General features: G+C 38.4%; 5 protein-coding genes across 7 annotated transcripts; 3 read left to right on the top strand and 2 right to left on the bottom strand.

The window, feature by feature from the left end:
* The first annotated feature begins 821 nt into the window (after positions 1 to 821).
* LOC104809912 (putative RING-H2 finger protein ATL69) lies at positions 822 to 1,620 on the top strand. The gene has a single exon (XM_010536022.2). The coding sequence runs from the start codon at positions 897 to 899 to the stop codon at positions 1,431 to 1,433; it is 537 nt and encodes a 178-aa protein (XP_010534324.1). The 5' UTR covers positions 822 to 896; the 3' UTR covers positions 1,434 to 1,620.
* Positions 1,621 to 3,451: 1,831 nt separating this feature from the next.
* On the bottom strand, positions 3,452 to 6,016 carry LOC104809911 (dr1-associated corepressor-like). Of its 2 annotated transcripts, none has more exons than XM_010536021.2 (6): positions 5,679 to 6,016; positions 5,057 to 5,129; positions 4,874 to 4,967; positions 4,478 to 4,618; positions 4,343 to 4,394; positions 3,452 to 4,227 (listed from the first exon to the last, which is right to left on the bottom strand). In XM_010536021.2, exons 1-6 carry the CDS (start codon positions 5,709 to 5,711, stop codon positions 3,727 to 3,729), a joined length of 894 nt encoding a protein of 297 aa, XP_010534323.1. In that variant the 5' UTR covers positions 5,712 to 6,016; the 3' UTR covers positions 3,452 to 3,726. The 2 variants fall into 2 exon arrangements, with proteins under 2 accessions (XP_010534323.1, XP_010534321.1); XM_010536019.2 differs by having other exon boundaries at positions 3,452 to 4,230; positions 5,679 to 6,000.
* Positions 6,017 to 6,477: 461 nt separating this feature from the next.
* LOC104809910 (protein ELC-like) lies at positions 6,478 to 8,190 on the top strand. The gene has a single exon (XM_010536018.2). The coding sequence runs from the start codon at positions 6,620 to 6,622 to the stop codon at positions 7,865 to 7,867; it is 1,248 nt and encodes a 415-aa protein (XP_010534320.1). The 5' UTR covers positions 6,478 to 6,619; the 3' UTR covers positions 7,868 to 8,190.
* A 1,155-nt stretch (positions 8,191 to 9,345) lies between these two features.
* Positions 9,346 to 11,302, bottom strand: LOC104809908 (nascent polypeptide-associated complex subunit alpha-like protein 3). 2 transcript variants are annotated; one of them, XM_010536016.1, is made up of 4 exons: positions 11,139 to 11,302; positions 10,682 to 10,754; positions 9,993 to 10,123; positions 9,346 to 9,901 (listed from the first exon to the last, which is right to left on the bottom strand). In XM_010536016.1, the coding sequence occupies exons 1-4, from the start codon at positions 11,193 to 11,195 to the stop codon at positions 9,539 to 9,541; spliced, it is 624 nt and encodes a 207-aa protein (XP_010534318.1). In that variant the 5' UTR covers positions 11,196 to 11,302; the 3' UTR covers positions 9,346 to 9,538. The 2 variants fall into 2 exon arrangements, with proteins under 2 accessions (XP_010534318.1, XP_010534319.1); XM_010536017.2 differs by lacking the exon at positions 11,139 to 11,302 and adding an exon at positions 10,993 to 11,055.
* A 6,946-nt stretch (positions 11,303 to 18,248) lies between these two features.
* On the top strand, positions 18,249 to 21,017 carry LOC104809907 (protein FIZZY-RELATED 3-like). Its single transcript, XM_010536015.2, has 9 exons — positions 18,249 to 18,914; positions 19,132 to 19,254; positions 19,346 to 19,450; positions 19,543 to 19,785; positions 19,865 to 20,059; positions 20,315 to 20,416; positions 20,499 to 20,561; positions 20,640 to 20,708; positions 20,827 to 21,017. Exons 1-9 carry the CDS (start codon positions 18,429 to 18,431, stop codon positions 20,878 to 20,880), a joined length of 1,440 nt encoding a protein of 479 aa, XP_010534317.1. The 5' UTR covers positions 18,249 to 18,428; the 3' UTR covers positions 20,881 to 21,017.
* The last annotated feature ends 755 nt before the right edge of the window (positions 21,018 to 21,772 follow it).

The raw sequence follows: 21,772 nt of genomic DNA, 5'->3' as shown, positions 1-21,772 counted from the left end.
CTGAGTTCGGTGTGGTCCTACGCATATCAATCCACGAAGAATACAAGCATGTTAACGTTGATTCTTCTTTAAGTAGCTGTCTCAATAAATGCAGATGATATATATATATATATATATACGAACACAACATAAACAATATGAATAAATGAATAAATAAATATATAAATATAAATATAAATAGTATTCGATAAAGTCTCTAATCTCAGCATTCCCTAGAAGATTTAATAAGTTCAAACACACACTACCCACTCTAAATGTCGAGAGATCGAACGATGCTGCGTTATAATTTCAAAAAAAATAATAATAATCATAAAATCTAAAAACGTATGAAACTAACGGTCAAGAATATCGGTTTCTCTTGATTTTTTATAGAAGTTCAAAATAATATTTAAAATTATTTTACCAACACTGGTTATTGCAATAACAAAATCGAGATGAAGTATGGATATATAATTTGTTTGGAAAAAGTTGAGGATTTTATAAATTTTGTATATCAATGAGAAACATAAATAAATAAAACATCAATACAAATTTTAAAACAATCAAGCGCCGTTGTTTGGAAATTTTAAAAGTCCTAAGTAAATATAACTTTCCTAATAAAAAATGTTTCCCATAAAATCTCTCAAAATTCAAGAGTTCCCCCTTTAGTCAACGGTCCATTATTTATTTAAATCAGATCTCGTGAGGGCGTTTTCGTAAATGTCAAATTTTAAAATATTAAATGCCAACATTTAATTTTGTTTTCCCGCGGACCACGCCGCACCTGTCCCCTCCCCTTCTCCTTCTGCTTCTTCATTCACTCTCACTCCTCCGCTCCCAGATCTCTCTCTTCCTCCCTCCCCCCTCTCTCTCTCTCTCTATACATACATATCATACACACCTATACGTACGTATACATGCCGGCGGCAGATCCGCCGGTTACGGCGGCCGGCGTCGGGCTCGGATACGGCATCGCGATTGCAGTGAGCATCCTCGTTCTCATCTCCACGATCATGCTCGCCTCGTACCTCTGCATCAGAGCCAAATCAGCCGGGAACCACCGAGAGGGAGAAGAGGAAGACGACGAAGACTCCGCCTACTCGAGCGACGGAGGAGCGCGTGAGCTACACGCGCCGCCGGGATCGACGGTGGAGGAGGAGATGAAACTGGGCCTGGATGGGCCGGCGATAGAGTCGTACCCGAGGATAGTGCTGGGCGAGAGCCGGAGGCTGCCGAGGCCCAATAACGGCCCATGTTCGATCTGCCTGTGTGACTACGAGGCTAGGGATTCGGTGCGGTGCATCCCAGAGTGTAATCACTGTTTCCACGTTGATTGTGTCGATGAGTGGCTACGGGTCAGTGCCACGTGTCCGCTCTGCAGGAACTCCCCGGCTCCGTCTAGGGTTTCTACTCCTTTGTCCGATATGGTACCGCTGGCTTTTCATCCCAGCTGAATATTATTTATTTATTTATTTTTATAAAAAATCATCTCTTTTTTTTTTTTAAGATTTATGTGAGGTGCATATTAGAATAGATAGACACTTACCCTCTTTTTAAATAAAGTTTTGGTTTTAGTTTTAGGGTTCTGAATACTGAGAAACAATTCATGAAGTAATATGGTGTATTTTTTTAATTAAACTTTCTTTAGTTATAATTTTATAATTTTTTATTGTCAGTAGATGAAGCTTTTGCTTCACGGAATAAAGTTTAAACATATTTGAATTAGATTTGATTTAAAATTATTTATTTAAATTAGATTAATCAAAACCTTTCCGTGTATAAAACTTACGAAAAGAGACGAGAACAAAAATCTCTTTCACAAATTGTATCTAATTGCAACCATAATATTTTCTATTTTATACGAATGTGAATATTCATCTATAATATATATATTTTTGGACATAGATTAATTTAAATTAACATTTATTTTAATTTATATTACAAATATACTACAGGTATTATTACTGCCATTTGAAAGTACTACCAGTAATTATATAACTCTCAATGTTGCGAATTTTTACATTCAATTTAAAATCAAAATATCATTAAAAATGTATGTATTTATTTGTAAATTAATGCTCTTGACAGAAATTGGACTGTTGTGCGTTCTTACCGGACAAATATATTTTCGCATATTTTTGCTAAAAAAAATACTCATCCCGTTTCAAAATATTTGTAATTTTAAGTTATTTTCCATATTTCAAAATATTTGTCATTCTACATTTTCAAATCATTTTTTTACAATAGTTTCCAATTTTATCCCTATTAAATTTTAATGAATTATTAATGATAGCATTATTTTTATCATTAAATAAGGTATATGTGACTTTTTTTCTATTTTCTTAAAAAATGTGAAATAATCTAAAACAACAATTATTTTGAAACGGAGAGAGTACATCCGACATTCAAGATTTCAACTCGGAACATTAAAAATGCATTCAATATTTTTAAATGACATAACAAATACGTTTTTTTATTTCCCTATTTCCTTAACTATATCATAAATGTTTGAATGAATTGTAACATACAATGAATATGTTTTACAATGAAACACAACAAAAATAATTTGTGAAACTCGAAACATTAATTTCACGGTTAGTTTATCATTTATACGAAGAAGAAAAAACATGTAGTAGAACCCTTCCAATTTTGCCTTCTTTTTTTTTTTAGCTAAATAAAATAAACTCGTGTCTGTAAAACAGTACTAGCAACTTTGTAAATTTTGTAAAATTTGTATATAAAATATAAACCTTAACATTTTAAAAAATAATACAAGTAAACTCTAAATTCCATATAAAATGAAAACTTTAAACAACGAATACTAGTTTGATTTTAAGGGTGACATATTTGATTAAAAACCAAATAATCGAATGGATCCCAACTTAATAATGTATAATCATAATATAATCAAATTGAACCAAATGTAAAACCGAATGATTATGATTATTCAAAAACCAAAAAAACTGAATTTGAATCCGAAACCGAACCGAATAAAAAAACTGAAAAAACATAAATTTCTTTTAAAAAATAAATAATTTTATTATAACCGAATCAAATCGAATTGAATTAAATATAAAAACTGAATTATTATAATTTTTCTAAAACCAAAATAGCTTAACCTGAATATAAACGAAAACCCGAATAAAACCACCCCTAAAACTTAGTGTCTTAAATAAAAGTCAAGAGTATTTGACCATAACAAAATCAAGAAACATGAACGGAATGTTGTCAAACTTTTGAACACTCAACCCGTTCCTAAATATAATTTTCAAAAGTTGCAATTTTTCACCCCAAAAAAAAAAATTAAGGTGTTCATCGCAAATTTGCAAGATTACAAACCTTTTTTTTGGTAATCAGGTATGTTGGGCATTTTAGGCCGAGACCAAATCTAATTCCGACGTTAGAAGAAAGCCGTGTGAATACTTCAACTTGAATCTCGAATTTAGAGCAGAAGAAACGTTTTGCGTTTATCAAGATTACAAACTTTCTCTTGTGCACATTCATAAGCTTGGATTGGAGGAGGATTGATCGTTTTTTGTTAACTCTCACCAAATGTTTGATGCATACGTGTTAAAAGCCTAGAACCTTTTTTTTTCGTAGAAAAAAAAACAACCAAAGGAAACGAAGATTTAGAGAGAGACAACCAACCAGAGAGACACATTGCTGTTAAGAGCTTGCTACTCTATTTTTAACCCTAATGACGTTTCTTACTACCAAAACATCAATGGTTGTGTCTCAGTTTCTCTCTCAACCTTCTTCGTCGTAATCTTCTTCATCCTCATCTAATCTTTTCCCCATTCTTGCAAGCTGCATCGGATCGATTTTTCCCATTTCCGATATGGACCAACCTGGATATTCCTCGGGTTTCATCTCCTCGCCCGTCTGCTGCTTTGTCTCGTTGTTGTCTACCGATGATTCTGCGTTCAGGTCGAAGGTTCTAAGCCCCGTGTTAGTTTCCTGACTTCCCTTTGGACTTTGCAGCTGTGGTTTCGGCTGGGAAGACCCATCTTCTGCTGGTGGAACCCCGTCCGAATCCTTCTTCTCGCTGCTGTCTTGTGGTAGCAATAGCGGTATTGGCGGTATAAGTGTCTTGGTAGTGTCTTCAGGAGGTGGGAATGATATGGATGGAGGTTCAACTTCCATCTCGCGGTTGAGATGCTCTCTTTCTGCTGTTCTTGCACCTCGTCCTCGACCCCTTCCACGTCCCCTTCCTCTGCCTCTTCCGCTCGGCCCGGCATGTCCTATCTCCTGCTGCATCGGTTAAACCCATATCAAAATATCATATCCAAAACCCTTGTTTTCTAGATCATTATGTGATAATGATGGTAACGTGTTAACGATCTAAGGGGAATAGAGAGCTCACCATTCTGCTTTTCTTCAATTCCTCGTCACTGTCTTCATCACCAGTGGGTTTCCTATCAAACACAACTCAAATATCAGCTTTTCGCAAAGGTAAACAACAAACCCAGAAAATGAGAGCTGAAGTGAGAGATGAAACCTTCTCTTAGAGATGCTCCGCTCATCCATGTTTGCATCCGAATGACCATGACCATGACCATGTCCATGGCCATAGTCAGGAACCTTGCTGACAACTTCCCTCAGAAAATCAAATACATTATATCTTTCCACACAGTGTTTTCTGCAATCAAGAAACAATTTAATGGATCTGGATTAGTATTATGGCAAATATAAGTGCAAAACCAAACGATCAAAGTTAGAGCACTATTAGTTATCCAAAAGGTTTGATTATATCAGATTATCCATTTCTAGCTCTGATAATTCAGAATACAGAATATCAATAGCTAAAGCATCTGAACAATGAAAGATTTAGATGGATAGGAGGAAAAGTTTGATGCTTGTTGCGTATTCGAGGAAAGAATAAACAATGGCTTACAAGTGCAATGAGCTCACAGTCTTGGCTCCTCTCTCGAGGGTAATCTCGTAGGTACGGTCGCAGAGGTCTTGCAAGAACAATTCCAAAGCTTTTGCTGCAACAGGAAAACAAAAGTGATCGAAAAAGGAAAGGAATCCGAATTGATCTTTGAAATGGATCTACAACAAATCCACGAAGGCTTACAAACTAAGACGGGCACCGCTAGTGCTATCTTCCCAACATCCTCATCAGCTTGCATTATCTTCTTAATACGAGCCTGCAAATTACTCATCGTTTATATCAAATGGCGAATACACAAACACCGTGAAGAGGAGCACAGTGTCAACTTTAATCACTTCGTAGAAACATGAAACATTGTGACTCAAATTGGAATTCCAACTCAACTCGAGTGAAACAAGCATTGAGAAATTTTAGGTTCTATCTACTCGGAGACAGTCGACCACCATCAAATGTATCCCCACCCATACGATTCGATCCCATTTGGAATCGAGAGATTAATCAGTTTATACCCAGTTATCTGTAGCAGATCTGAAGAAACATCCGGAAGAATTAATTTCACGAATCCAAATGGGGAGGGGGGTTCAACAGATAGGTCATAAACATGGAGCAGATCTCGACTCCAAATTAAGAAATAAAATCAACAATTCTTCCAAAACAATCACAAAATCCCCCCGTCCAAATGTTAGAAAAATGATTCAGAAACAGCGGATCGAGAAATTGGATCTCAATTTCCGATAGATTGCTTCAATAAAAAAAAACAACCAATTAATCAAGAGAGGCGTGAAATTCGAAGACAATCACTTACAGCTGGGAAGCGAGTATCGAGCTTTTTCTTCATGGTTTTGGATCGCGATCACGCAAAACCCAGAAATCCCCGAACGTGAAAAAAAAAAATCCCTGAGAAGGAATTTCTTCTCGCAGTTCACGCGAAAACGAAACCGATTCTACAGATCAAGACTCAGAGCAAATCATCTGTACAGAAACTTCATTTTCAGATCGTGAAATCTCTTCATCTACTCCATGGATCACCGACGAAAACCAGATCCGACGGCGTCTTCTTTCTCCTCTCCCGAAGCACGTTCGTCCGTACGATCTCCGAGAGATAAAAATATAATAAAAAAATTAAAACAATATATAACTGTTAATTATACAAATACGGTCGTTCAGAAATACATAAAAACGGGCCAATCAGAGTACGAAGAAAATCACTAATTTACACGTGGCATCGTATGATATTCGTTGCATCACAAGCTGTCTGGTTTCTACTAACAGTAACACAACCCCGTGACGACCGGTGAGATAATTTCATCTGGCTAATGTGATTAGAAAGGTCGAATTTATAAAATTTCATTACATGAATTATTTAATATAATAATATTAAATATTTTTTGTATACATAGTCAATGATATAGTTTATCTGACGACCATTCAAAGAAAATACGCGAACGTGTAATCAATGCCTGTCTAAATTAAAATTGGAGAGTTTCTCCTGTGAATGTTATAATATTTTATATTATTTTAATGGATAAAATTTAAATTACTTTAAAATTATATCATTAAATTAACGATAAATTTATAATTTTCAAATTTTGTGTGAAAAACCAAAGAAGAAGAACAGATCTCCGAAGGAATTCACAGACGGACGCGTAAACCTCCCATTCTACGAAATTCCTCTTCTTCTTCTTCATTATCGTCGTCTTCGCCTTCTTCTTCGTCTTCACCTCCGATTGGAATCCGCCGCCGCCGATGGTTCCGCCGCCGTCAAATCCACCGAATCCGCAGCAGATTCAGCAATTCCTCTCCTCCGTGCTCTCTCAACGAGGCCCTTCGGCTTTACCTTACGCCGAAAGCACCAAATGGTTGATACGACAACACCTCCTCAACCTCGTATCATCATACCCTTCCCTCGAACCGAAGACTGCGACGTTTACCCACAACGATGGCCGCTCCGTCAACCTCCTCCAAGCTGACGGCACAGTGCCGATGCCATTTCAGGGCGTTACCTACAACATCCCCGTCGTCATCTGGCTCCTCGAGTCCTACCCTCGCCACCCTCCTTGCGTCTACGTGAATCCCACGCGCGACATGATCATTAAGCGCCCTCACTCTCACGTTACGCCCTCTGGGCTCGCTTCTGTTCCCTATTTGCAGAACTGGGTTTACCCTAGTTCGAATCTCGTCGATCTAGTCTCCGAGCTGAGCGCCGTTTTCGCCCGTGACCCGCCGCTTTACTCCCAGCGCCGCCCACAGCCTCCGTCGTCTCCTTCGCCGGCGTATTCGTCGTCTTCGATCGGATCTGGTTATGGATCGTCGTCGGCGACGCCTCACACGCGGCCTCCGGTGGATCAGCCGCCGTTGAGGCCGTTCCCGCCGTCTCCGTATGGTGGAGGAGGGAGGGTGCAGCACCTCCATCATCAGCATCATCCGCCGTCGCAGCAGCAGACGGATGATGCGGCTGAGGTTTACAAGAAGAACGCGATCAATAAGATCGTGGAGATGGTTCACGGTGATCTCGCGGCGATGAGGAGGGCGAAGGAGGGCGAAGCGGAGGGGCTTCTGAGCTTGCAGGCATCTCTGAAGAGGAGAGAGGAGGAGATCAACAAGGGTTTTAAGGAGATGATCGACGAGAAAGAGGGCTTAGAGCAGCAATTGCAGGTTATCTCTATGAACACAGATATTCTAGATTCGTGGGTTAGGGAGAACGAAGGGAAGACAAAGAATTTAGGGGATTTGGATGTGGATAATGCCTTTGAATGCGTAGACACATTGTCCAAACAGATGTTAGAGTGTACTGCTTTGGACTTAGCCATTGAAGATACTGTCTATTCCTTGGATAAGGCGCTGCAAGATGGGGCAGTGCCATTTGATCAGTACTTGAGGAACGTGAGATTGTTGTCGAGGGAGCAGTTCTTCCACCGTGCCACTGCTGCCAAAGTTAGGGCAGCTCAGATGGAGGTTCAGGTTGCTTCTATAGCAGCTAGATTGCATTCTTGAGATTCGGTTCGCATCTTTCAGGAAATTATCTCTGGTTACATTTCGATTGATTGATCTTTATGTTTATTTCATGATCATACACATAGCTTGCACAATGCTGCACATAGAGGAAATTCGAGTTTGATCAAGTCCCGAACTTTAGTTTCGGTTGATGACAGGACAGGAGGGTGATTTCAATTTTCAACCCTTGTTTGTTTTTTGTTTTTGCATTTGTGATGAGCATTAAACCTTATGGATCTATTGATACGAGTGTAAAGGTTTGCATTTGCGTTTGAACCCGAGACAGTTTCATGTATAGAGAAACAGCTGATTCATTTGTGAAATCTGAATGCTTTTTTCGAGCAAGTACCCATTTTAGAATGAGGAACTATATGCCATTCTAGTTGAGTGAAATGGTTTTAGGTTTAGAGGCTTAGGGCTCTTGAGAAGTGAAGGCCTTGTTGTTGATTTCAGTTCGGTGAGCGGAGTTTTGATTAGCTCGGGGGGATCGATATATCCTTCTTCATGATGATGATGATGAACATTTTATGTAAAATGAATCCTTTGATTTGCAGGTGTTAATGGTTTCCTTTTCTGGTATTGAACTTCTTTCACTAGATAGGTCTATTTCCTTGTTCAAGAAAATAAGAACATGGTTTGAGCTAAGGATTCTGAGTTTGGTTCTAGCTTGAAGTGAGATTCACTTGGCCAGAACAAACATTCTCTCGGACAGTCCTCCAAATTGGTTCTGCAATGGAGACAGATATGGTCCGGAGGAGGATTTAGCTAAGCATTAAGAGTAAAAGGGTTGGCATTTTGGCTCTCAGTTTGGTTTTGGTTCGGTTATTTTTTTAGTTCATATTTTTTCGGTTTTAAAAAATCATATGCATTCGGTTTTTTGTTCAGTTTGATTTTTATTTTTGTTCGGATTCGGTTCGAATTTGTTTTTTCTTTGATGAAAATACTTGTTTTCTAAAGGAATATTTATTTCTTTTCAATTATTTATACATGCTATTCAGGTTTTGGTATTTCGCATTTAGAACAATTATATTTATTCCATTTTTATAGAACATAGTTGTTATTCAATTTAACAGGGAGTAGTTTTCTCTGATTTAATATATAAAATGGAAATGGATAACACTTAATATTATGATCAAGGGATATTTTGGTTTGGTTGGATGTATGGAATGGAAATAGATAACGTCTTAAACCAAGTTTTTATTTGGGATTGAATTTTTTTTCCATTTATTCGGATTTTGGATAAAGTAATCTGATATTTGTATCCATTTTACATATAAAATTCAATCAAAAAATTCATTAATATATTCTTTCAAATTGTTCATCTATATAAACCTGAATTTTCAATTCACCCAACATGAACCCCAAGAACTCAAATCCCGCTTATAATCATAATTCTTAAATATATCTCTTAAACTCTTTTAACTCATTTCATATATTGGAAGCCAAAATTTGCAATCCTCATGTCAAGAGCATACACCGAACTCAAAGCAAAATGAACATCAAGATTAAGGTTGTCATAATGATACAACAAAAACAAAACCACTTAAAAGAAACGCAACACTCCAATGGAAGAAACCCAAAATTCTGAAGACTCCTTTATAGACCGCAAATCTGACCATGTAAACCCAAAAGTGGAAAACCCATTTCTAAGTAGGAAAAAAGATTTCAGTTTTAGGTAGTGAGCTCCATAATGGCAGAGACTATGTCTCCGTCAGCAGCCTTGAGAGCCTTCACGGCCTTCGATTTCGACACTCCGGCCTGTGTCATGACCAACTCGACGTCCTTAGGCTCAACACCCGTTTCGTCAATCTCTTCATCGGCCTCTTCCTCATCCCGAGCCGATGCTGATTCTGCTGCTGCGGCCGATGTCTCGCCCTTTGAGATCACGTTGCTTAGGTCGGAAGCCTTGAACTGTTCAGCCGCCTGCGTCTGAAGCTGTGAGCTCAAGTCCTCAATCTTTGCCTCCCCGAAAATCACATACGTGTCTGAAGCCGGGCTCTTGAACACATCGGGTTTCGATATGACAAACAAGATCTGCCATCCCGAAACAATGACCCAACAAAGTTTCTATCAATATGCTTGTCAGTGTATTTATGCAGATTGTAATATGGAAAGGGGTACCGACATTCTTGCTCTTTTTCACGGTGACACGACTAACACCGGGGATGGGTTTCATCCCGAGCTTCAGCATCGCTTTACGGCTCTTCTTCTCGCTTCTGCTTTGCTTTGATCTACCACCTGCCTCCCCATCTTGTCCTGGTTAACCACACATGGTTACATCCATCAAAACTCAACGAAACGACCAGCTAGAATGATGTCTAATTACCCATGCTGTAATGGGTACCTTCCCAAATTAGCACAAAACAACAACCGCGTCTCGGGATTATTAAACAACAAAATCACCTCCATAAATGATCTCTTCATGGAACAAGTTTCAGAAGTGCAATAAACAACTCATCTGTCTTTGACTCCACACACTCAAATCCAATTCACGATTGATACTCCATTTCTAGGTGATATCAAAGTTCAAACATGGAAATCCACTCTAACTGTGTCCAGATGTAAACAGTAGCCTAGACACGATGTTAGGACTTTCACCGTTAGAAATTTGCAAAAAAAAAAAAAAAAAAAAAAAAACTAGCATGGAGCCTTAAAAATATGAACAGATCAAATTCAAATGAAGAAGAAACAAGGTAAGCATGGAAAATTTGGGAAAGAATCGTCAACATTGTCGGATTCTAACAAATGAACATCACATATATTACAGAATCATGTAAGCTTAGTGAAAAACCAAAAACAAAAAACACAGTTTACCCTCTGCCTCGTCATCGTCTTCGGACTCATCCTCATCATTGTCATCATCGTCCTCAACCTCAGGCTTGTCGAGCTGTAAAAGAAAAAGAAATGATCAATCAGAATGAAACAACATAAACGGAAATGGAAATGATGAACGAATAATCAAAAACAGAACCGACGCTATACAAATCAGAGCTAAGATATCATGCTAATAATAATGCATCCAAATCCGATTGATGAGAAAATCCCAGAATCAAGAATAGTTCATAAATCAAAACAAGTGAAAACAAATTGAGAGGAAAAAGTAAAGAACTCGATTCAGATCTAACCTCGAAAGTCCCAATATGCAACATCTACAGAAAAAAAAAACAGAATAACCACTTTCCGAACGCGCAATCGAGATCTAAATCCAAAACCAGACTAATCACTCGAGGCAACACGAGACAGCTAGTGACAAAGAAAAAGAGGTCATTACATCGATCTTCTGTTCTTCCAGTTTGGCCGCGTTTTCTTCCCTTTGTTCGGCAGTCATGATGCCTGATTAAAGCAGAAGAAGCAGTGTCCGAGCGAAGAGCAGGAAGAACCCTAAACCCCACAACGGATTAAGATTGAAAAATTCAGGTCTGGCAGAAGAAAGAGGTTGATGTTATAAATAAAATATATTTATAGGGGAGTTGTTCATATATACGGTGACCGTATACGTGAACAGTAACTTTGGGATTTCTATAAATAGGTCATTTGGAGTCATTCATTTGTACACTTTCAAGAGAGAAATCAATAAGAAATACATCTTTCTCCATTCTCCCAAAATACTCTTTTCGGTTATAGTTAAACGATCTAATATCCGGGTCGTTTATATCTCTCCGAATTCATAACACGTTATCAGCACGAGCGCTCTTCTATAACTAAAGGTAAGATAACTTATCTTTAATACAAATATTTTCAATCTTATGATATATATATATGTATTCATTGATGCTTGAGTGGAATTACCTCAAGCTATATATGAATACCGATATTCTTTATAATTAATTTATAGACGGCTATGCCGCCTCGATTATTATTTATGGACGGCTATGCCGCCTTTATTATTATTATTTATGGACGGCTCTGCCGCCTTAATTGTTAATCTGGACGGCTATGCCGCTTTAAATATTTATTCGTTATTGGACGGCTGTGCCGCCTTAATTATTAATTTGGACGGCTTTGCCGCTTTAATTATTTATCTTTTATTGGACGGCTATGCCGCCTTAATTGTTAATATTGGATGGATGTGTCGCCTTACTTACTAATAAACTATTGTGTTTATTCTTTATGGACGGCAATGCCGCCTAAATTATTTTACTTCTGCATATGGTAATACCGCCACATATAAACAATTATATTATCTAATCTATATAAATTATAAATATTCATCATGCAAAATATTATCATATATAATATTGATGGTCATTTATACGGAAAATGTTTTGAACAAAAAAAAATGTGTTAGTAATAAAATTTACGATTAAAGTTTTATAAATTTTTTTATATATCGTTATATTAATTATAAATTATTTGTTTCCTCAATAATTAGTTAATTATATATATAGCATGATCAATTAATTTTACAAAATAGTTTAACAATTCGTTTTGATAAATTATTTTATATAGTTGTATGATATAAATTATTAAAATCATTTATAAAATTAAAAAAAAAACTCCAACGGCTACAATTAAAAAAAAAGGAAAGAAAAAAAATCAAAATTTTGGCTCCTCCCCAACGGCTACGAATAATGAATTTTACCCTATAAATACACTCACTCATTCACTCAAAAACTCACACTAAATCATCCCATTCTCTTCTCTTCTCCCACGAAAAAAAATTCTCAAGATGAATTTCATCAAAATTCTCTTTGTTTTTGCAATTTTAGTAGCAACGTTTAGTATTTTCTTTGATAAAAATCCCGATCCGCTTTTGTTTTCAATTTGCGTTGCGGTCTTACCTCTCGTTTATTGTTACTAATTATAGCAATTTTATATGTAATCATGTATTTCACTATGTTGCATTATCCATGGTAATGAATAAAACTAATGTATGGCGTATTTTTTTGTTTAGTCATAATGGCAAGAATGACCAATATCGAGTTCGAGGTCCTCGACATATCGGGAAACAATTATTTATCATGGCAATTGGATGTTGAATTGCATCTCGAATCAAAGGGTCTTGGTACCACTATTAAAGAAAAAGGCGCATCAAACGAAAATAAGGCAAATGCACTGATACTGTTGCGACATCATCTTCATGATGATTTAAAAAATGAATATTTGACAATCAAAGATCCTGCAGATCTTTGGTTAAAATTAAAAGACCGTTTCGATCATCAAAAAACGGTGATCCTCCTCAAGGGCAAAATATGAGTGGATGCACCTCCGATTTCAAGATTTCAAGAATGTTAGCGAATATAACTCGGCAATGTACCGTATCATATCGATTCTAAAATTATGTGGAGAAACAGTCAGCGAAAATGAGATGCTGGAGAAAACTTTCTCAACAATGCATGCATCGAACATTATACTCCAACAACAATATCGAGAAAAGGGGTATACAAAATATCCGGAGCTTTTATCGTGTCTCCTATTGGCAGAACAGAATAATGAGCTGTTAATGAAAAACCATGCATCACGACCGACTGGATCTGTACCATTCCCTGAAGCGAATGCTACAGAAAACAAACCATTCCCTGAAATGAATGCTACAGAAAAAACATCATTCCCCGGAGTGAATGCTATGTCTTATAATGGTCGAGGACGTGGTTATTTTCGAGGTAGAGGCCGAGGCCGAGGCCGAGGCCGAGGGCGCGGTCGTGGTGCCAGCCGAAGATGGATCAGAGGAGGTGATCAAGGAAATTCATCCCAAAATCATAATTTTAACAATAATAAAGGGGGAGCATATGGACATCCGAACAAGAGGATGAAAGAAAGTACATGCCACCGATGTGGAATGACGGGACATTGGTCGCGTACTTGTCGCACTGCTAAACACCTGGTGGACCTTTACCAAAAGTCGATTAAAGAAACAAAAGGAAAAGATATCGAGACCAATCATGTCATAAGCGACTATGATGATGATGCTAGTGGTGCTAAGGACTTTGTACACATGGACCTCGCTGATGTTTTTGCCCATCCTGAAGATGGAGCTGGTTATGAATAAACTATATAAATACTTGTTTACTTCATATAATCAATATTATTTGCATATGCATTCTCATGTATAAATATGATATGTTGTTGTGTCTTATATGACTATTTCTACTTTATAAGTTATTAATGATATTATCCGTTATTAATATATCTTTTTTTATATAATGTTGTTCTGTTCTTGAATAGAAAACGAATATGGCCAAAACTGCGGACCGAGGAGGAGATATATGTTTGGCAGATAGTACTACAACACATACAATTATGAAAGACAGAAAATATTTCTCGAATCTGAGAATAAACAAAGGAAATGTTACTACTATATCTGGAAATGCAAAAATAATCGAAGGCTCTGGAAGAGCTGATTTCATTATGCCAGGAGGAACAAAATTTATAATAAAAGATGCATTATTTTCCTCCAAGTCCCAAAGAAATTTACTGAGTTTTAAAGATATCCGACAAAATGGATATCATATTGAAACTATGAATGAGGACGACACTGAGTATTTACATATCACATCAATCAATTCGGGATAAAAGTATGTGTTGGAAAAATTACCCACTCTATCCTCGGGATTACACTATACTAATATCAATGTGATTGAATCACATGTTATAGTAAACCAGAAGTTTACTGATACATTCAAAGTTTGGCACGATCGGTTGGGTCACCCAGGTGCCATCATGATGAGAAAAATTATCAAAAATTCTCTTGGTCACCCATTGAAAAACCAGAAGATTTTTCAATCGGATGAGTTTTCTTGTGATGAATGTTCCAAAGGAAAGTTAATAATTAGACCATCACAAGTTAAAATCGGGTATGAATTACCATCATTTTTAGAAAGAATTCATGGTGATATCTGTGGACCCATTCATCCACCATGCGGACCATTTCGATATTTTATGGTATTAATTGATGCTTCAAGCAGATGGTCGCATGTATGTCTTTTATCATCGCGAAATCTGGCATTCGCCCGATTATTAGCTCAAATAATTAAACTAAGGGCACAGTTCCCAGAGTATCCGATCAAGAAAGTGAGACTTGATAATGCTGGAGAATTTACATCACAAGCTTTTGATGATTACTGTGTAGCAATGGGTATTGATGTTGAACACCCAGTTGCACATGTACATACAGAATGGGTTGGCAGAGTCATTAATCAAGCGACTTCAGTTGATTGCCAGACCATTGATAATGAAAACAAAATTACCCATTTCTGTGTGGGGACATGCTATTTTGCATGCTGCATCATTGATTCGTATCAGACCAAGTGCATATCATAAGTATTCTCCATTGCAATTAGCATTTGGTCAAGAACCTAATATATCGCATATAAGAATATTCGGATGTGCAGTATATGTCCCGATTTCCCCACCACAACGGACAAAAATGGGACCACAAAGGAGACTTGGAATATATATTGGATATGATTCGCCATCCATTATACGATATCTGGAGCCACAAACTGGAGATGTTTTTACGGCTCGATTTGCTGATTGTCATTTTAATGAAAATGAGTTCCCACCATTAGGGGGAGAAAATCATAGAATGGTGGGAAATGAAAATGATCTTAATTGGTGTACACCATCATTATCCCACTTTGATCCCCCAGCAAAACAACGAGAACTAGAAGTTCAAAGGATTATACATTTGCAGAATATTGCAAATCAGTTACCTGATGCGTTTGCAGATACAACTAGAGTAACAAGATCATATATAGATGATGCAAATGTTTCTGCACGGATTGAAATTCCGAAAGAACAAACGAAAGAAAATTCGACAAACGATTCCAAAACACGCCTGAAGCGTGGACGACCTATTGGTTCTAAGGATAAAAACCCCCAAAGAGCAAAGGGCCCAAGAAAAATGAAATGCTCAATTCGGAGGAAAGCGTTCCAAATCAAAGAAATGAAATACGTTGTGATGGTGGTATAAATCCAGATAATGAAAATCATGAGATCTCAATCAATTATATCAGTAATGGTACATTATGGAATCGAAAAGAAATCAAAGAGATTGATGATATATTTTCTTATAATGTATCAAAGGAAATCGATGAAAATGAGGATCCAGAACCCAGATCTATTTTGGAGTGTCAAAAGAGACCAGATTGGAATAAATGGAGAGACGCAATACAAGCTGAATTAGATTCGCTTAATAAGCGAAAGGTATTCGGACATATTGTTATTAAACCGAAAGAAGTTTCTCCTGTTGGATGTAAATGGGTGTTTGTGCGGAAAAGAAATGAGCACAACGAAATTGTAAGATACAAAGCTCGTCTTGTCGCACAAGGTTTTTCCCAAAGACCAGGAGTAGATTACGAAGAAACTTATTCTCCTGTTATGGATGCTATTACATTCCGATACCTAATTAGTCTTGCAGTTACAAAGAATTTAGAAATGCGTCTCATGGATGTTGTTACTGCTTATCTATATGGATCACTTGACACGAGTATCTATATGAAAGTCCCTGAAGGATTTAAAATGCCCGAAGCATTGAAAGCAAAACCACGAGAGTTATGTGCTGTCAAGTTACATCGATCATTATATGGGCTAAAACAATCAGGGCGTATGTGGTATAAACGCTTGAGTGAACACTTATTGAAAAATGGATATCCAAATGATCCTATATCACCATGTGTATTTATCAAAAAGACAATGTCTGGGTTTGTGATTATTGCTGTATATGTTGATGATTTGAATATCATTGGTACTCCCCACGAAATCCATGATGCATCCACTTATTTAAAAGGGGAATTTGAGATGAAAGATCTTGGACAAACCAAGTATTGTCTTGGGCTGCAGATAGAACATTTGAAAGATGGAATCTTTCTACATCAATCAAATTATACAAAACAGGTACTAAAACGATTCAATATAGATAAGGCAAACCCACTTAGTACCCCGATGGTTAATAGAACATTGGACATTGAAAAGGATCCATTTCGTCCTCGCGAAGATAATGAAGAGATACTTGGTCCTGAAGTATCGTATCTAAGCGCAATAGGAGCTCTTATGTATCTTGCAAATTGTACTAGACCGGATATATCATTTGCTACCAATCTATTAGCAAGATACAGTTCTGCCCCAACACGAAGACATTGGAATGGGGTTAAACATATATTTCGTTATCTTCAAGGAAATATTGATCTTGGGTTGTTTTATCCTAAAAGCACAAAACAAGAAATTGTTGGTTTTGCAGATGCAGGATATTTATCAGACCCACATAAAGGCAGGTCACAAACAAGCTATGTCTTCACAATCAATGGAACTGCGCTAGCCTGACGTTCTCAAAAGCAGACCCTAGTCGCTACATCAGCTAATCATGCCGAGGTCATAGCATTACATGAGACGAGCCGAGAATCAGTATGGTTGAGATCATTATCTCAACATATTCAAAAGGCTTGTGGAATACCTATTGACACAACGCCAACAATATTGTTTGAAGATAATGCTGCGTGCGTTGCACAAACTAAGGAATGTTTCATCAAAAGTGATAGAACAAAATATATTCCCCCGAAGTTTTTCGCATATACCCAAGAGCTTGAAAAGAATAAGGAGATTGAAGTCAGATATGTACGATCATGTGACAATGCAGCAGACCTGTTCACCAAGGCTCTCCCGACGATGGTGTTCAAGAAGCATGTACATAATATTGGAATGCGTCATTTACGGGATCCTTGATCTCTTGTTCAGGGGGAGCGTGTAGCTGTACTCTTTTTCCTTTATCAGGTTTTATCCCATTGGGTTTTACTGATAAAGGTTTTAACGAGGCAGCACCGAAACACGCAACTGTGTTTTTACTAACGGTGGCTCCAAGGGGGAGTGTTATAAATAAAATATATTTATGGTGGAGCCCACCGTTACTGTTCACACCGACTTACTGTTCATATATACGGTACTGTTCACACCGACCGTATACGTGAACATTAACTTTGGGATTTCTATAAATAGGTCATTTGGGGTCCTTCATTTGTACACTTTCAAGAGAGAAATCAATAAGAAATACATCTTTCTCCATTCTCCCAAAATACTCTTTTCGGTTATAGTTAAACGATCTAATATTCGGGTCGTTTATATCTCTCCGATTTCATAACAGTTGAATTTTTATTTATTGTGAAGCGAAATCGGCAAAATTTTCTGCTGCGAAAGAGGATCAAAAGGAAAAAGCCCATTTTTACAAAGTCTTTATGCATCTTTATGGGCCTTCATATGAGGCCCATGTTGAGCCCATCATATGTTTTTTTCACGGGGTTTCAGTTCTAACTTTGTTGTGTTAATAGAATAAAATTTATATTTTTAAATTATATTATTTTTTTTGTATCAATCCCAAATCATACGTACATATATAGTTTGGTAATATATACTCAGATCCCGCTCCTACATCATTATTCATTACCCTAACCTCCACAAAAATTTGACCGTTGGAGAGCTCTTTTTTTTTCAAAAGAGCAAAAAAAAAAAAAAAAAAAAAAAAAAATACGGAGAGAGCTCCTCCTTCGATCATCTCCTTCACTTTCTTCGATCTTCTCTCTCCGACGAACACAAATCAAGATTCCGACAGAAACCCAGAAAAACCGACGAGATGGAATCTCCGCAGGAGAAGAAATCCGGCCTGAACCTGCCCTCCGGGATGAACCAGGCCTCGCTTCGGCTCGAGACGTTCTCGAGCTCGTTCCGTGGGATCTCGAGCTTGTCTTCACCTTCAAAATCAACCTGCAGCGATCGATTCATACCATGCAGATCCTCTTCGAGGCTCCACACCTTCGGACTCACCGACAAGCCGTCTCCGGTGAAAGAGGGAGGCAACGAAGCCTATTCGAGGTTGTTGAAATCCGAGCTCTTTGGACCTGATTTTGGTTCTCCTTGTTTGTCTCCTGCAGGTGTTCAAGGATCTGTCGCCTCTCCGATGAGTCCGAGCACGAACTTGTTCCGATTCAAGACAGAGCATTCGAATTCGGGGCCTGATTCCCCGTTTTCACCTTCCATTCTCGGAAACGATAATGGCTTCTCCTGCGAGTCGTCTCCTCCACCTAAACCGCCACGAAAAGTCCCTAAAGCCCCTCACAAGGTAGCCAAATTCTCTTTCGGAAGCAGATCGAACTCGAATTCTTAACTCTAATGTGTTGATCTGCTACTACTTCTAGCCATGAATGGAATCCGCCCTTTTCTGGGTTTGTTCCAGATTTCGCTAGGGTTAGCTCAATTGAACAGGACTCTGAGACAGAGATATCAGTTCATACACTTCAGAGTGAGTATTGAGGTATGCTTTGATGTGATTTTTCCAGGTCTTGGATGCGCCTTCACTTCAGGATGATTTCTACCTGAACCTCGTGGACTGGAGCTCACAGAATGTGCTCGCGGTCGGGCTTGGCACCTGTGTCTACCTTTGGTCTGCTTCTAACAGCAAAGTACGTGTCTTAATGATACTACTCTCTTCCACATTTCACTTTCTCAGATAACGATCTGAAAGAAAAATAAACGATGTGAATCTCTTGTCAGGTTACGAAATTATGCGACCTGGGTCCTAGCGATAGCGTTTGCTCAGTTCAATGGACTCGAGAAGGTTCGTACATATCGGTCGGTACAAGTCTCGGTCAAGTTCAGGTACAACTCTGCAAGTATTTCTCTCGTTCATGTACAAAACTATGCTAGTAAATCGACATCTACATATATCTGTTCGTTTCCTTTCCGGGCAGGTATGGGATGGAAGGCAATGTAAGAAAGTCCGAACAATGGGGGGACACCAGACAAGAACCAGTGTCTTGGCGTGGAACTCCAGGATCTTGTCATCAGGGAGCAGAGATCGAAACATTCTTCAACACGATATCCGAGTTCAGAACGACTTTGTCAGCAAACTCGTGGGACATAAATCTGAGGTCTGTGGGCTTAAATGGTCGCATGACGATAGAGAGCTCGCGTCTGGTGGGAACGACAATCAGGTACGATTAGATCGAAAGCGAATCTCGGGTCCAAAGTTTCCGTATTTTTCTTACGTGTTGAAATATGTTTCTCGAGCAGCTTCTGGTGTGGAACAATCATTCCAAGCAACCGATTCTCAAACTGACCGAACACACAGCTGCGGTTAAGGCAATCGCCTGGTCGCCTCACCAGAGCAACCTCCTTGTTTCGGGAGGCGGAACCGCTGATAGGTGCATTAGATTCTGGAACACGACCAGTGGAAATCAGTTGAACAGCATTGACACCGGTAGCCAGGTAACAATGACACAACTGTTAGGCTGTTTCAAAATTTATATACACCTCCCCGAGCCAGGGGTTGGCACAGGACCCGAAATTTCGAGTTTCCGCCTGACTCGCAAGTTGCGGGTCCCAAATGCGAAAACCGAACCTCACAAGACCGAGATCGGATTGTCTGACCAAGAAACCTATGATAGATGAAGCTGAGGTCGGATACACCGAAAAAATTCGGATAGCCGACACCTGTGAAGCTTTTGTGTTTTTGGGCAACAGGTATGCAATCTGGCGTGGAGCAAGAACGTGAATGAGATCGTGAGCACTCACGGATACTCTCAGAACGAAATCATGCTCTGGAAGTATCCATCCATGGCAAAGGTACATCTCCAAACAAGTGTTCCATCATCTCTGCTCTTCTGTCACTCGACTTACACTATCAAGTATCAATCTTTGGCTACAGGTTGCGACCTTGACCGGTCACAGTATGAGGGTCCTTTACCTCGCGGTCTCACCCGATGGCCAGGTCCATGATCTTCACCTCTCTCTCCCTCCCTCTCTGTGAACACATTTCGTATAACCGAGCAGTGTTTTCTGTTGATAGATGATCGTGACGGGGGCAGGGGATGAGACCCTGCGCTTCTGGAACGTGTTCCCGTCTGTGAAGACGCAGGTTTGAATTCTGATAAAATCTTTCAGACCATAAGTTTCCAGATCTTTATGATCAGTAGATTTAGATGGGCACAAATCTGTTTCTTCGCAATTTATTTATTTTTAATTTTAATTTTCAGACAACAGTGAAGGACACGGGTCTCTGGTCGTTAGGCAGGACGCAGATCCGGTGAGCTTGGACATGGACAAACAATGTAACACGCTAATTAACTCTTGATTAAAGTTGTAGGGTTTATAAACCATGATCATTAATTTGTAATTAACTCCTCTTTTTTTTAAAAAAAATAATGTTTTGGAATCATTTGGATAATTGATTTTTTCTTCTAAAACCAAACTATTTTTTAAAAATAATATCTGAAATGATTAAAAAAAATCAAATCAAAATGGTTGAAATATGATATAAACAAAATGAATACTCCAACACTTCATACTTTGATTGATGTTTTCCAGTTTTTTTAATTGATATCTGCAGTCTACCAATATATAAATCAAATTGCGTATTTGAGAAAGTTGGCGGCCCCTAACGCTCATATGCAACCTCTTCAATAGCGTTTTCAAGAACAAATTACAAATCATTTAGCGGGGTTTCATTAAACAAGGACGATACTTTCTTTCAACATTGATCAATTACAGAATAGAAAATCTTGATTAGGCTGCCTTTGTCAAGACCTTTGGAACCCTAAGTTCATCTGAACTGTTGCAGTGTTCCTCTGTTTTGAGTCCGGCGGGTATACTGATGCGAATCCCAGACCGGAACATTTCTTAATTAGTTCTAAGGATAGCCGATGGAATTGTTCAAAACCCCCTCAGAAACCCGTGAATCGGAAACTAGGGTTTGGCTAACACCCGTAATCGAACCTGGTTGAAGAACCATTGAAGCCGCTGCAAGACTCAAACCCGACAATGGCTTGATGCCAGACATCTGAAACACGAGTGAAAATTACAACATTTCGAACCTTAGGCTGAAAAAAAATGGTGGAAAACAAGACAAACCCGACGTCTAATACAAAAGATGAATGCAGAACTTACTTAACATTTTTGTTCCTCGGGGGGGGGGGGGGGGGG

This window comes from Tarenaya hassleriana, unplaced genomic scaffold (genome assembly GCF_000463585.1).
Source record: "Tarenaya hassleriana unplaced genomic scaffold, ASM46358v1 Cleome17, whole genome shotgun sequence".
In the NCBI taxonomy this organism is placed as follows: Eukaryota; Viridiplantae; Streptophyta; class Magnoliopsida; order Brassicales; family Cleomaceae; genus Tarenaya; species Tarenaya hassleriana.
This window is presented reverse-complemented; position numbering and strand designations above follow the sequence as displayed.